We start from the raw sequence: 15,339 nt of genomic DNA on the forward strand, positions 1-15,339 counted from the left end.
GGTGCCCTGTAGCTGTGTCAGGAGCAGAGCCTCTTCTGAGCCCCCTTATATGGCTGTGCGGCTTATCTCTTGGAGATACAGCCTGGAGCAGGGGGCGTGTGGCTCAGTCACCAGTGGGAAGTTTTCACACCCATGGGACATTTTCCTGTGTGTGCAAGTGCTAAAAAAAGATGGACCTTGAGATGCTGGCTTCAGCTCTGCCTTGTCTGGGGAGTGCTGCATGAGCTGGATTTTGTTTGTTGCAGCTGTTTGCTCTCCCGCTATCTTGAGTCCTGGTCACAAAAATGTGGATGGAAGAGAAAATTACCTGAATTTGGGTGTGTGTGTGTGTGTGTGTGTGTAAATCTCTGCCCCAGTAATTCATGGGGAACTCCTAGTCCACAAAGTCCTCCAGGAGCCTCTGATGTTACAGTGGAAGGATGGGACTTTAGGGTAAAGCCGCCAGGGCCTGGGTTTGAGGGTTAGGTTATGTGGGGGAGGCAAGGGTGAGGAAGGACTTTGGCCGTGTGGCCAAAGGGGCAAAGGCGTGGGAAGGGCCTGCATTGAAGGGACTGGCTTTGGCATATTATTAGACCCTTATCGAAGTTGCCTTTTTTCAGGTGGTGAGATGGGGAGAACATTGGGCACTTGGGAGCAATAATTAGAGCTCCCCAGCCACAAAAATATGAAGACCCAAAAACAATTCCCCTCCCCCACTGCCACCTTCTCTTTCAGCTCCAAAGTAATTGGGAAGCTAGAAACTGTATGTAAGAACTTTTTCACAGCCCTAGTAAAGCCCGTCCTGCTGGAAACTCACCAGGCTGCTGCGTATGGGTCCCACCAAACTTTTCCTTCCAAAATCCATCTTTGGGTTTTCCAAACATTTCCCAGGTAATGACGGTTTGGGATATTAAATGGGGCTAGTTCTGACAATCACACCTTGGGTTTCCCCATCATTTACTCGCTTCTGTTGCATTGGAGGAGATGGTTCTTGAGAGGTGGTAAAAAGCATTTCCGTCCTTTGGGGGCAGGAAGCCGGGCTCCTCCAGACCTGCCAGTATAGTGCCTATCACACTGTTGGTGCTAGATACATTATGTGGCTTTCTTACTGTTATCTGTATGGAGAAACTGCCCATGAATTGATCGGTTCTTGGGGCATCTCTCTATCTACAGTACTCATTATCCTGTGTCACTGTAGTATCTGAGTGCCTCACACTCTGTAATGTATTATCCTCACGTGAAGTGCCATTGACCCCCAGCTTTAATATGGGGAACCCAGGCACAGAGAAGCTATGTGACATGCCCAAGGATGTCAGTGGCAGAGTGGGGAATAGACACTGGGTCTCCTGATCCCTACACCATGGCTATAATCAGATCAACCCTCCTCTCACGGCAGATGTCAATACGTTTAGGTTTCCAGTCCGGCTCAAGTAAAGAAACTTGTAGCATTAGATTGTCTGAGCTACTTGAGTCCTGTCTGTTACCCCTGCATGTGATCTCAACGCCCATTAAACTTAACCACAGCCCCATCTCCACAATACAACCTGAACTCCTGCCCCGAGACCTTTGGATCTGCAGACATTGTTGTTCATTACCTTGCTGTTCTTCCTTGCCTTGATGACGGAACTCTGCAATGCACCCGGGGTGGCTCAGATTTGAGATGAGTTTGGTCTCAGTATCAATCCACAGCAGAGGACTATTTGAACGAAGAGCAAAACCCACTTCAGAGTTTGGAGCCAATAATCCATGTGCTCTGGGAACACCCAGAACACTGGCAGGAGAACACACAGGAACTGGGCTGTTTTCAACCAGTTTGCTCAACTCCCCAGTGTCACAGGTACTTTAATTTAGAAAGGCCAATTGACTTATACAGAGAGCTGGGGACGGTGGTGGGGCGAGGTGCGTGTGAGTGTGAGAGAGAGCGAGAGTGTGAATATTTTACAGTATTGCCCTTCTACAATGTAGGTCGTGTAGTGAACCTAAAAGTCACCAGGAGGCACGGTTTGGCGCACATGGATTGGGTGCTGCCCCTTCATTTCTGGAGCCCTCTGCTCTAGCTCTGTGAAGGCCTTTGATCTGCCTTAGTCTCTCTGCTGTGCATGCGCATTCATCCCCAAAGCATAGACCAGCGAGCCCGCTCTGTGCTCCCCGGGAAGTAGGGAAGTGTTAACCCCATTTTGCCAAGAGGAGAATGGCGAGGTGGCTCATGTGAGATAACAGTGAATGGGTTAGAACTCAGCAATGCCTGGCTTCCAGCCCCTGGCACCCTTACGAGATGCAATACAGAGTTAGAGCCAAATCTTTTCTCTACCCCTCACCCTTAAAAAAAAAATTGTGTAGCAATCTCTGATTGCAGTCAAACAGGTACCATTCCACTGCCCCTGGGAAGGTGGGGCAGGATTCCAGGAGCCCACAGATGGATTCTATAGAGCCATGCTCCCTTCTCCAATGCACGGGTGTTTTTGGAGGAGCAGGTCAGGGGAGGGTTGGATCTGGCATGTCTCGGACTGCATTAATCCCCTAGCCACTCCCCTACGCAACAGGGCTGTGCAACAGGACAATTTTCTGCATCATCCAGGAAAATCCTTAGTGAATTAAGGTTAAGTAGCTCTGGCATCCTTTAAAAATGCAATGTTTATGTGTTAGTGTGGAATTGTACACAACTTCTCTAGCGGCGAGAGGTGACCAGTGTAAACGCTGGGATGTGTTTTGAGCCCCAAAGGACTATTTGAAACAATGTGCCTGGCCAGAATGAACTTTTGGGACAAACAAATTTAAGTGGGCTTCCCAGAAAATCGTCAGGGGGGGGGTGAATGCAAATGTACAACCACCCCTCCTTCCCAGTTGTGCAAAACCCCAGCCTTCTGAAGCTATGCCCTGAGGAAAGGACCTTTGTCTGCTGATCACCTGTTACAGGAGGACAAGAGCAAAAACCCAAACCTTATAAAGGAAAAACAAAACCTATGCACGGTTGTTCTTGCTCTGAGCTAAAGCAGTTGTGAACTTGTAGCCCCAGGAGAAAACCATGCATAGGGTTTGAAGGACTGACTCCTGTCAGCGCCTGTTGCCGTTAGGGGCCTGATCTCCAGTAAGCTTAATAGCAAGCATGTCAGTTCTTTTATCGTTTCTAATGATTTTGCTGTAATGCTTTCACCTTAAGAATAAATGTGCTTGCTTAGAAAGGGCTACACAGTAACTTAACTCTGGGCCATTACCCTGTTTGTAGCCTCTGGAGAGAAAGGAAAGCACAGATGCTGGCTGGGTTAGGCAGTCTGGCTTGCTGGAGAACTCACCATGTAGGCAGGGAACAGTGCAGCCTCGGAATACCCCGGTCAGAAATGGGAAAGATGCAGGTCACCACCCACGAGAGGTGACAGCTGGGGAGTGGGTGCTGTGCTGGACCATGGAGGGGGAAAACAGCTACCGCTGCCCTGAATTGTGGCACGGTGCACAGCAGCCACCATGGAGTGGCTCCACTGTGTTGCTCCTCCTCCCGCCATGCTTGGGGATCTCCTGCAGTGAACATCCCAGTCCCAGTCACACCAGACCAGCGGTGTTAAAGGAGATGCTCACTTGTCATTTTAGCTCTGTGGTCCCTCAGACAGTTCTACCGCATGATCTACCAAAGCATACGGGGGCATCCAAACATCTCTTTCAACGTAAAAATGAAAGGATCAGGCAGAGAGTGGTTCCAGGTAGGACCAACACCTTTCCCCTCCTTTGCTTTGTTGCTTGTGCATAACAAAAATCTTCCTTTGAGTGGTTGTGGGGGAATGTGCTATGCGATTTTGCAAGCACAGGACAGTAAACATATGGGTGAGTGGGCTTCCCTCTGCTGCAGAGGGAAGTGGCTTATACTTCTTCAAATGGAGCCTGAAGTTACTGACCAGTAAGACAGGGGCTACTTTATAGTTACATTCCACAAAGAGCCAAGCCTGGCTGTGTGCAACTGACGCGGGTGCGTGGGCTTGCTGGTTTGGGATGCATCACCGGCGAGATAAAGCCGTTGTGTAAGCAGAGACAGGGTGGGCTCCACCCTGACATCTGGTGGTGAGGTGTGGCAAGTTGTGGAAAAGAACTTCAGGGGCTGATCTCATTTGCATAGGCACACCCACCCCGCCTAGAATGAGGCCATAACTGCCCAAATCGTCACTTTGGCTGCTGTGGGATCCCCAGTGTCTCTGTTATTGGGGCGGGAAGAATAAATTGTTAGTACCCTGATTATGGGAACTGTGCTTGGAACTGTACTTGGCCTTTTTGTTATGATGGAGGACTCACCATCAACTGAGTAGCACTCACTAGGCAAGGGACATGGGTTCCAAAACTCTGTGAATTGAGAGAGACTTGAGACAGGTATTAGTGCCTGGTGGTGTGGGCCCCTTTGTGAGGGCCTGAAGCACCAATTGCACCTCTGTCTCTCTCCACTGTGGAATGTCAGAGCTAATTTTGGGTCTATTAAGAGTTTTGTTACAGGTATTGTGCTGAATTCACTTCAGCCTTATAGTGCACCAGCACTAAGGCTCCCACTACTATGAGCTGAAATCACTGAGAGCTGAAATCACTGAGCACTGTGTCAAGTAGTGGGGAGCCGGAAGTTCTAGTGTGCAGTGGAGCCGGTCGTGAGACAGCGGTGTGTTCGTGAGACGGCGAGCTGAGCGGAGCCGGTCGTGAGACAGCGGTGTGTTCGTGAGACGGCGAGCTGTCCGGAGCCGGTCGTGAGACAGCGGTGTGTTCGTGAGACGGCGAGCTGTCTGGAGCCGGTCGTGAGACGGTGAGCTGTGCAGAGCGGAGCCGGTCGTGGTGGAGCGGAGCAGAGCTCTGTGGGGCAGTCAGCTTCAGGACACGTAAGGTGCCCCTTACCTCTTTCCCCCACACCCAGGCACATTTTAGCCAGATTGGGGAGTAACACTCTGCAGGTGAACTTTTGAACTCCGGGGCTGGACTTTTTTTGGACTTTGGGCGATTTGTGGATTGCTGGACTCAAGAGACGTTTGGGTTCTGGGACTCAAGAGCCTGAGGGAAAGGATGTGGCCCAAATTTTCTGGGGTGGGTCAGTGTTCATGGTTTGGTTAATGAACACTAGTTGTGGTGTTTCCCCAATTTAATGCTGATGTTGTTTGCCTCATGTTATTAAAGATTCTCTGCTACACCGAGACTCTGTGCTTGCGAGAGGGGAAGTATTGCCTCCTTGAGGCGCCCAGGGGGTGTGTAAGATTTTCCCAGGTCACTGGGTGGGGGCTCGAGCCAGTTTTGCATTTGCTTTAATGAGAGGGAACCCCTGTGTATTGAACCCGGCCCTTGCTGCTATCAACTTGGCCTGGCAGAAGGGTTACATTTGTATAAGCGAATGTATCAGCATCCAAAATCAAAGCAAGGCAGCTTTCACTTCAGCGTTATGTACAGATGCCAGAATAGCTTTGATCATTTCACTGCTGAGCTGATACCCCTTGTTTTTAGCCCAGCCTGGGCTCGCCAATCCTTGAGGAATTGGCTGTTTGAGGTACAGACCATATCTCTGTTGTGTTTGGACAGCGCCTGGTGGAATAGCACTGGGAACTCTAGGTTGTGCTGTGGTAACAGCAGTAGTAAGGACAACCATCTGCTTTCAACTCTTGTCTATTGATAGTCACACATGATTCCACAGTTTAGTCTCAGGTATTTTCTCCCCTGTATAAGTGTCCCTGGGAAAAGGCAAAAAGCTGGGCCAGATCCTCAGCTGGTGTCAATCAGTGTAACTTAACTGAAGTCACTGGCACTGTGTGTATTTCCTGTAAATAAGTACCCATGTGTCAGACACATTTCAAGCAGCCTCTGGACCAAGGAAAGTTGTGATGAGACAATTTATTAGGGTTTCCTGGGATTTACAATCAATGAAATGAGCTGGACTCTTCAGTTGAGATTTATTTTCTGGTGACAGGGGAAAGAAAAGAAGCAGTGTTAGTCATTTTTAAAAAATAAGTTACAGTTTCACACTAAACCAGACTAAATGGCTCCCGGTAAAGCAAGTTCTTATTTACAAGTCCATTCTGTCTGAAGCATCAATGGCTCTCTCCTACTGGAGAAGTGTAACCTATACTGTGGCAAGCTAAAACAGATGGGCCCGAAGTCCTGGGTATCCAATCAGATTTATACACGTGCAACAAGCTGGTCATAAAACTGGGAGATTTCTTTATAAATTTCAAAAAGTGTCCGAACAGCTGACCACTCTCCTCTAAAGTAACGTGGGCATCTGAGGCAAGCCCACAATCCTTCTGCATGGTGCAGCTGAGTCAAGTCTCTCTGGGTTGCCTCCTCTCCTATTGGCATTTCCAGCATTGTAGACTATTTCTAGGCCAGGAGGCTCAAAGCTAGGGATGAAATAAATGGCTGGACTTTCAAAGTTGCCCCTTACCTAGTAGCTCTCACTGAAATCCCACTGAAGTCAATGGAAGCTCCTTGGTGCTCAGGCTATTTACTTCAACACCTAAGTAATGACTTAGGAGCCTAACTTTAGGCCTCCATTTTTGACACTGGACACAAGAATGCCTCATTTTTGTAGGACAGCAGCAAAACCATTTGCTGTGTAGAGATGGCACCAAAGATGGGCCAAGGCTGTTCAGTTGTGATCCTGCTCCAAACTTCCCCAGAGTTTGAGGGCTTTGGTGCAGGCCTATACATTTGATTTAGTCATCGAGAGCTGACTGAAAAGGAAACAGAGAAAGTAGTTCTGGGATGGGTCAACCGGTTTTCTTTTAGGTACTTAAATAAAAGCAACTAGATAATCATTTCACGTAAGTGTGCAGAAATCTAGTTAAGCACTTGGAGCTTTGCTTTAATGGGCCGATACCTACCTCATTTATCCAGTCAATGTAGGCAGACACCCGGGTGAAGACAGTTGGCTTCTTATAAGTGTTGCAGCCCAGCCCAGATCCAAAGCTCACAATGCCATGTACTTCCCAAGCATTAGCGCCATGACAGTTCAGTGGGCCCCCAGAATCTCCCTGACACAACACAAAAGAGGGAAACTTTTATTATAGTAACAGTCCTTCTGGCTCAGCGATAAGGCTTGGCTGATTTTCTTAGTATTAAGACTTTGGGAGGATACAGAGAGAATTTCTGCCTTTTTTTTTTTGGTGTCTAGTGTCCTGGACTTCTTCAAACTCTTGGGGATAATGCCTTCATTCTGTACTGTGGTCACTGTTCAGAAAGTCCATATGTGACCCGGTGTTGTACATAGGACACTACCATTTTTCTCTATACTCGGAGTAAGAAATAACCGGTAGCTTTGACTTTTTCAAGGCAGCCTTGCGTATCTTCGCTCATGCATTCGAGTAACTTGTTCTATTGGGTGTGTGGCCAAGCTGAATTCCACTGTTCTATCAGAAGTGGGTGAATTGGTGTCTGCATGGAAATAAGAGGCTCGTGTTCAGATATGGGTGAGGCGAGCACCTTCAGACTTCTTCTCCACCCAGGCACTTCACTCTAACCTGCAACAGCTGCTTCAGTTCAGAGGATGGGCCTTGTGCTCAGCTATGAAGTGGATGAATCTTTTACATTTGTGTTCTGCGTTGTCAAAGGCATACATCAATCACCAGTGAAATGCAGCCACTCTGGTGTGGCGAATAGCCAGATTAACTCTTTCTGCTCAGCAGTTAGAAGAGACACTGGGATCTTATGAAAAGCACTGTGGGATCTTTAATTAATTTGCACGGATCAAAAAGGACATTGGTTTGCAAGATTGAGTTCAATCCTCCCCTTACCCCCCCCCAAAAGAAGTAAATAACATGGCTTGAGAGGTAACTTGATCCCTGCTTAGGTTTGAACCTGTAACTCCAGGGAGTCCTATATTCCAAACTTGATACATGGACTGCTCAGCTGTGCCACAAAACTCACTCAGCTTGTTAGCAAATATCAGAGGTGCCTAGTCTCACTTTGATGTCATTATCCAGAGGACTTTCTTGGTTGAATTTTCATAGCTAGGGAGTCCCTAGGAGCCACTGAGATGCTGCTGTGAACCCATCAGCACATGCCCCAGTTCCTGCCAACAGGATTTGCTCACCTTTCTTGAGAGGTGATGAGAAAGGATGCAGCACTACCGTGCTGGGAAGACTTACTTGGCATCCAGAAACGACTCCATCTCCTCCGGCACAGACCATGGTTTTCCTGACCATGAAGCCCCACCAGTCCCACTGACTGCAAGTGGCATGGTCCACCACAGGCAGCAATGCCTGCTGGAGATCATCAGAGATGGGGCCATTGGCTGGTAAATAGAGTGGGTCACAAAAAAAGAAAAAGAACCATCAGGAGCGTTTTACACAGGTGAGAAGCCAAGTCAGGAGCTGCCTTCCTCACAAGGGAGGTTATTCAGAAAATGGAAACATCAGATTGACTGGCTATTGGTGATCACTCAAGATACCAGTATATGAAGGGTGCAAACAGCAAAGGAAGGAGAAGAATCACTGAGGGTGCGTAAAAGCATTATGGGAAGAAACTGAGTAAAGGTAAATTTAAGATGTTAATCAGAGAAGACTAGACTGGGAAAAGGACTAGAACAAAGAGTAGGAATCAATGCTGCATTGTCAAGCAGGTAAACTAGTAACTCTCCTAACTCTCTTCCACCTCTAACCTCTATGATTTATTAGCTCTTTTGGGAGTCTGAGATCTGATCTGGCTCCAAGGGAAATCCAAGCTCAGACATCCTTTGGTTTCTGGTTCAGGAGCTCAGTCAGCCTGAAGGCACTGTGTCCTATTTCCTCCAGCATAATAGTTTCCAATCTTTTTGGCCACCTGCACCAGTTCCCCATGCTTTGGCCTCCACTGAACCAGCCCATGCTCACTCTAGCCTTTCACAGTGCATGGGCTGTTCCAGATCTTAGCTTTGTGAGAGGGCCATGGCATGTCAGAGCGGGGCCAGTGACATGGGAAGCTTGCAAAGGAGGCTCATTGTTAAAACAGGTAGCCTGGAGTAATACTCAGCAACGACTGGAGTCTATCAGTACTGGGCCACGTCCTAGAAGCGGGACACCACGGCTGTAGGAGAAGGTGCTCTACTCACTCCAAAGGCGTCCCCATCCGGTGATGTAGCAGGGGAAGTCTTGTGTCAGGATTGCACCGTTTGCAGGCAGGCAGGCTGGCTGGATCGTCTTGCTCAGTTGTACGGGCTCCGCTAGCTTGATCAGGGCAATATCGTTGCTGAAACCCAAATCAGATCGGGAGGGGAAGTTTAAACTCAGCTGGGAAACACTGGACTCCTGAGGACTGAGAGACCCTTTGAGACCCTCTTACCCACCTTTTCTTTTCTAGCTGAGTAAGATGTTCAAGTTCTTGTTCTTTCCACACTCAAGAGTGAGTGGGCTCACTAACAACCTTCCTTTCCCTCGTTCGCTCATTTCTAACTGCCGGATGTCTATGTCAATGTCTATGCTCAGTCCTGACTTGGTGTGGAAGACAGACCCACAGAGCAAACAGCAACTCTCTCAAGCAGAGAGGACACAAGTCCAGTTCAGTAGCTCTATGCAGGGGCAGATTTCAGTGGGAGTTTTGCCTGTGGGAAGGAAGCTGCAGGGTTGGTATCTTTAAGCAGTATTAGAGTAGGATCCAAATTTCAAAACATGGTGTTAAAAAAGAATCCCACCGTAAATAAAGATGCAATATTAATATACTGGATAAAGAGCAAAAGTGTCAAAACGGCTTAAGTCCCATTTTAAAAAATGACCTGGGTACTTAAAACCTGTGTCCCTTTGACTTTCAGTGAGACCTAGGTGCCTAAGTCACTTGGGCCTTTTTGAGAATTTTACCAACCACTTTTTCGCACACATTAAATACATGCCTTAGTTTGCAAACACTTTAAACTTGAGTTATGAGAATAAACGAAGTCTAATATCTGAGCCAGTCAAAAAAAAAAACATGGACAGCCAATGTAGCCATAAAACAACTGCTGAGGTGTTTGTGCCTTACCCCGGCCCGTCTTCTTAATTTGATTGAATTGATTTAATCTGAACCGTGACATTCCATTACAAAAGCAACCCTTCACTAGAACCACCTCACCAAAGCACATCCCACACGGCAGCCAGTCAGAAAGCAAACAGAACCAAAAATCTCCCCTGCCCACTCCTTAGCTTCCCAAAGGAAACACGTCACGTGACTCCAGATCAAAGCAGGGAAGGCTGGCAGTGAGTTTGGGGCGGTGGTGGGAGAATGAGGGTTGGTGACATGCCCCAATAATTCTCTTTACACAAGAGTGGCCCGCCTGAATAGCAACTTTCCTTATTGCAGCTGTCAGAGGCATGTTTTAATCAAAGTGGCTTAGGGGGCAATCAGTGAAATAGAGCCAGAACTGGCTGATTTGAGCTCAGCTTTCACAGCACAACTGCTGAAAGAGAAACTGCAGAGCCCCCACCGCCAGCACCCAGGGGCCTTAGAGGATTTACATGGTCAGGAAGGAGTTCCATTTCTCATGGACAATGATCTTCTCCACAGCAGCGGCCACAGAGCCAGGTTCCTCGACCTCCAGGTTTTGTTTCCCCAGTAGAACTCGGTATGTTCTGCTGTTGCTATAGGAACAAACGGCAGGAGAAAACACTGTTAAACTTACCTCTCCAAATTCACAGCTTATCTGCTTAGGCCTTGCATTAGTTTCCTAGCTGTGACGAGGCCATCAATGAAAGCTAAGGAAGTAACTCTGTTAGCGGACAGCTATTAGCCTCATTGTGGATCAGGCAGCAGGTGAAGGCAAAGACCCACGCACCCCTAGCATGAGTTGCGTATTCTCACTCTTGGTCCCCTCCCCAGCTGCGTTTCTGCACTAAACACTTGGACTTCCTGGACAAGGGCTTTGGGCCTGTTCCCTTGGCAAAAAACTTCCGCTCCTAGTTTGTGCGCATGGCTTATCTGCCCTCGTTCACCCACCATGGCTATTTGTTTATCTCAGTGGTTCTCAGCCATGGTACATATATCCCTGGGGGGTACGCAGAGGTCTTCCGGGGGTACAGCAACTCATCTAGCTATTTGCCTAGTTTTGCAACAGGCTACATAAAAAGCACCAGCAAAGTCAGTACAAAGTAAAATTTCGTACAATGACTGGTTTATACGGCTCTGTATACTATACACTTAACTGTGAGTACAATATTTATATTCCAAGTGATTTATTTTTATAATTCTATGGTGAAAATGAGACAGTAAGAAATTTTTCAGTAATCATGTGCTGTAACACTTTTGTGTTTTCGTCTCTGATTTTGAAAGCAGGTTGTTTTTAAGTGAGGTGAATCTTGGGGTACACAAGACCAATCAGACTCCTGCAAGGGGTACAGTCGTCTGGAAAGCTTGAAAGCCACTGGTTTACCTGATGCAGTGGGCCGCAGTGAGGACCCAGTTGGTAGCAATAAGGGTCCCGCCACATGTGTGAGCCCAGACGCCACTTTTGTCGTACTGGAGGGAAATCTGGAATTCACCGAAAGCATGAGGACGTTAGCCTGGATTTCACCCAGTGGTTAAAAAAATAAAGCCCAATCTTGGGCAATAATAACGCTGCTTCTTTACCTGCCAGGGCCAGCTGTGGGGATTGGCATCTTCACCTCCGACCACACGGGCGACAAAAGGTGGGTAGGCAGGGACGCCACAGCTGTAGGCTGGGAAATGCAACAGAGAAGAGAGATGAGCATTTACAAATTACCACAACCTCATACTAATGGCCTGACCCTATGCTCCTGTCTGCTAACCAGCTCAAGGAGTCCCAAGTTCATTTGGGGATGGGAATGTGCTTGTGAGCTTTATTTCCACCTGAACTCCCCTGCCCCCTGTCCGCCCATGCGATTGGATTGAATGCAAGTTTGTCATCAAGCTGAGCTGGGCATCTGCAGAAGAGATGCTCACTAAAGGATGAGGTGCAACATACCAAGGAAACTTAGGAGGGAAGAGGAGAAGCCCTGTGTATGGTAAACCTGCATTCAATATGCTATGGGCACTGACAGTAAATTGCACCAAGGAAATTCCCCAAGTTAACTGACCCAAATTGGGTCCATTCTCAAGTGCAACTGTCAAATTCTCAGGAACAAGTGTCCGTATTGCAGCAGGTGTGAACTGGTCACCTTGCTGGAGTCTCTGTAGTGAGGCCAAGGTCTAACTGGGCCAAGGTAACTGAATTCCCATCTGGTTCCTGGAAGAAGTCCCTGTGGAGTAGGTTTGAGAGACACCGGCAGGAAGCTTGCTCAGTGCTCCAGCTTGTGGTGAGGGAGAGGCCTTCAGTCGCCAAGGCAGTCATTTGGCAGCCCCCTGCACTCATTTCGGGCCTCCCCTCTCCCTTCCCATCCAAGGAGACTGGAGTTGCCAGACATATAAAAAACTTACCATAGTCCAGGAGCAAAGCGAGGAACACAAACCCGAACATGGTGACTGTCTAGGTTCAGCGAAGGGGACTGCTGACTACTTAAAGGGTAAGACCAGTTTGACCTGAAGCCAAGAATGGAGATTAGCTGCAGCATAGAACCAATACGCGGTGAGATAAATATTTGTTCCTAACCTTGGGAAGTTATCGTTCAGCAAACATGATGCACTGGGAAGTTTGGAAGAAAAGGCAATGTCTTACCTTTAAAATGTGCGACCTAGCAGGATTTCTCTCTCTGTAGAAAGAAAAGGAGTACTTGTGGCACCTTAGAGACTAACAAATTTATTTGAGCATAAGCTTTCGTGAGCGACAGCTCGCTTCATTGGATGCACGTAGCAAAGGCTCACTCACCGTGCCATGCCGGGCAAGCCACAGTTGCTTTTAGGCATACCCAGGATATCAGGCACCACGAACCAGGTAATGCTTTCATTCTACACAGAGATCCTGGGGTCAGTAAAGAAAAGGCAAAACTTTGCTCTCCGGCCTCCATACACTGGGTTTGTACCGTGTTTAATCTGCTAATGGGCAGTCGTTTTTGACTCGCTTACCTGATCTTCTCTGTGCATCAGTTTTTCCATCTTAATTAATGCTCCCTGAAGGCCTCACATGGACGAGGCTATAGCACAGGCAAAGTACCGGTGTTATAGTCAAGTATTTTCTCATTTCGGAAACTTTTTCTTCTCAAGTGGGAGGCTTGGCTTGGTCTGGGTTACTGGGCCACCCATTGCTACTGTATAACAGTGGGGCCACTGTAAGATGCGTATGCATCTCCAGCACCTAGTTTTGACACCGAAAAGGGGTCAAGCCGGTATCTGCCAAGGTATTTAGGTACCTAATGCTCATGGGAATTTGGTGCCTCAAGCCTTTTGAGGATCTGAGCCTCACTACTTAAACATTCCACAGATAACCTTAGCAATAGCTTCAGTCCAGCCGAGCACTCGCACGCTGTAGCAATTTTCCGGACAAGAAGCCCCCTGACTTCAATGGGACGATGGTGGAGTAAGATTGCAGACAATGCTAATAAGGGAGGCAGAACCTGGCCTATCGCTAGAGAAGCTGTATCATTTTGCCTCGCCTTGCGACAGATTAGCGAGGATATTCTCTTACTAGTTACAAGAGCAGGGTTCCTAGGCCTCTGAAGGGCTTCTGTAACATTTAAGCACTTCCATATTTTCAAGGCGTGTTCTGAGAACGGCTCGCGCAAGTGAATCTGTGGGACAATTGTTTTTGGTAACAGGATTAAGGAAAAACCATCTGGTTACTTCCAAAAGTAAAGCTGATGTTCCGGCTTCTGCAGAAAGCATTTTAGGTGCTGCTGGCATTCACGAAATCCCCGTCCAGCTGCTGCCTGACCTGTAGGAGCCTCAAAGATATTTAGATGGTTTCAATGGGAGTTAGGTGCCAAACTAGATTTGGATCTAGGCACCTAAGTTCCACTGTGACAGTCCCTAAAGCCCCTGACTGGCTAGTGCAGGGGTGAGCAACCTACGACCCGTGGGCCGGATCCAGCCCCTCAGGGCTTTGGATCCAGCCCGCAGGATTGCCCCCACTGCTCTCAGAAGCGGCTGGCACCACGTCCCGGGGGCCCCCCCACAGCTCCCATTGGTCGGGAATGGAGAACCGCGGCCAATGGGAGCTTTGGGGGAGTTACCTGGAGGCTTGGCAAGGGCAGCGTGCGGAGTCCTGTGCCCCCCCTACCCCCAGGGACCACGCCGGGACGTGGTTCCTGCCACTTCCCAGAGCGGCGCGGGGCCAGGGCAGGCAGGCAGGGACCCTCCCCTGGCCCCAGTGCATGCCGCTGCCACCCCGGAGCCCGAACCCCTCCTCCCAACTCCCTGCCCTAAGCCCCCTGCCCTCCCATGCATCCCAACCCCTTGCCACACACCTCCTGCATCCCAACCCCTTACCCTGAGCCCCGTCACACCCCACACCCCTCCTGCACCCCAACCCCTTGCCCTGAGCCCCCTCCCACAGTCCGCACCCCTGCCCTGAGCCCCCTCCTGCACTCTGCACCCCAACCCACTTCCCTGAGCCCCCTCATACACCCCGCACCTCTCCTCTGCCCCAATCCCTTGCCCTGAGCCCCTTCCTGTACACCACACCCCCTCCTACACCCTGTACTCCTTCCTGCACCCCAACTCCCTGCCCCGGCCCTGCATACCATTTCCCCTCCCAGATGTGGCCCTCAGGCCAAAAAGTTTGCCCACCCCGGGCTAGTGGCTAGTTTAGGCAGCTCACCGCTGAGCTTGCTGGCTTTTGTGACTCGGTGCCTAACGTGCCCCACACATTGTGTGTGTGGGGAGCTTGGACACCTAACGCGGAGCTGTGAATTCCCCTGGGCAGCCCAGCACCTAAAAGATGGGTGCTGCCCCACTCCGCCTTGCAGCACTTACGTTCCTCCTTGAGCATCCGGCCCTTAGACTCAGCCTGGAGTCTGGGCAACCGGAACGGAGTTGCAGAAGGCAGGGGTAGCCCTATATGAAAAAGGAAGCCAAGCTTTAGAAGGGTCAGTGTGTCAACCATGGGAATGGAGAGCCCAGACTCTGTGAGATGGACACTGGGCCTATCGAGAGGGAATTTGAGGAGCAAATAGCCAAAGGCAGAAACAAATCACAAGAGGTAACGTAAGGGCTTGTCTAATTCACAGGGAATTGGGGAATTGACAGGGCCGTGAGTGAAGAATAGCCAGGGTGGGAATTCAAAGTGCAATAGCTGTTCTGCACTAACTCCCTGTGTGGACACTTACTCCGCAGTGGATTGACCTAACCCACACAAAGGCACTCACCTGGCAATAAGAGTGTTCACACGAGGCGCTTTGCTGTTCCGGGCTTTCCCCCCAATGGAGATAACACTAGTATGTCAGAGACTGTAGATCAGAAACAAGAAGACTGTGAGAGAATCGGTGGATTTGCTGGAATACTAAAGAACTGGGAGTGCAACTACAGAGACAAATGTTTTCTTTGATGTTCATCACAGAGGATGTTGAGGAGATAGTGAGC

General features: G+C 49.0%; 1 protein-coding gene across 3 annotated transcripts; it reads right to left on the reverse strand.

Moving 5' to 3' along the window:
* Positions 1–5,813: 5,813 nt before the first annotated feature.
* On the reverse strand, positions 5,814–13,669 carry LOC140900115 (chymotrypsin-C-like). 3 transcript variants are annotated; one of them, XM_073316771.1, is made up of 8 exons: positions 12,304–13,669; positions 11,497–11,585; positions 11,300–11,397; positions 10,389–10,511; positions 9,014–9,150; positions 8,073–8,218; positions 6,810–6,959; positions 5,814–5,886 (listed from the first exon to the last, which is right to left on the reverse strand). In XM_073316771.1, exons 1-8 carry the CDS (start codon positions 12,341–12,343, stop codon positions 5,869–5,871), a joined length of 801 nt encoding a protein of 266 aa, XP_073172872.1. In that variant the 5' UTR covers positions 12,344–13,669; the 3' UTR covers positions 5,814–5,868. The 3 variants fall into 3 exon arrangements, with proteins under 3 accessions (XP_073172872.1, XP_073172869.1, XP_073172871.1); XM_073316768.1 differs by having other exon boundaries at positions 5,820–6,959; positions 12,304–12,575; positions 12,692–13,669; XM_073316770.1 differs by having other exon boundaries at positions 5,820–6,959; positions 12,304–12,405; positions 12,542–13,669.
* Positions 13,670–15,339: the final 1,670 nt, after the last annotated feature.

This window comes from Lepidochelys kempii, chromosome 18, assembly GCF_965140265.1.
Source record: "Lepidochelys kempii isolate rLepKem1 chromosome 18, rLepKem1.hap2, whole genome shotgun sequence".
NCBI classification, from domain to species: Eukaryota; Metazoa; Chordata; order Testudines; family Cheloniidae; genus Lepidochelys; species Lepidochelys kempii.

Excerpts from the sequence above, each read along its gene's own strand:
- LOC140900115 (XM_073316768.1), bottom strand. The coding sequence starts at position 12,343 with ATGTTCGGGTTTGTGTTCCTCGCTTTGCTCCTGGACTATG. Across the intron at positions 10,512-11,299 it reads ACTGCGGCCCACTGCATCAG|CAACAGCAGAACATACCGAG; the intron begins GTAAACCAGTGG and ends TTGTTCCTATAG. Across the intron at positions 6,960-8,072 it reads GAGTCGTTTCTGGATGCCAA|GGAGATTCTGGGGGCCCACT; the intron begins GTAAGTCTTCCC and ends GTGTTGTGTCAG.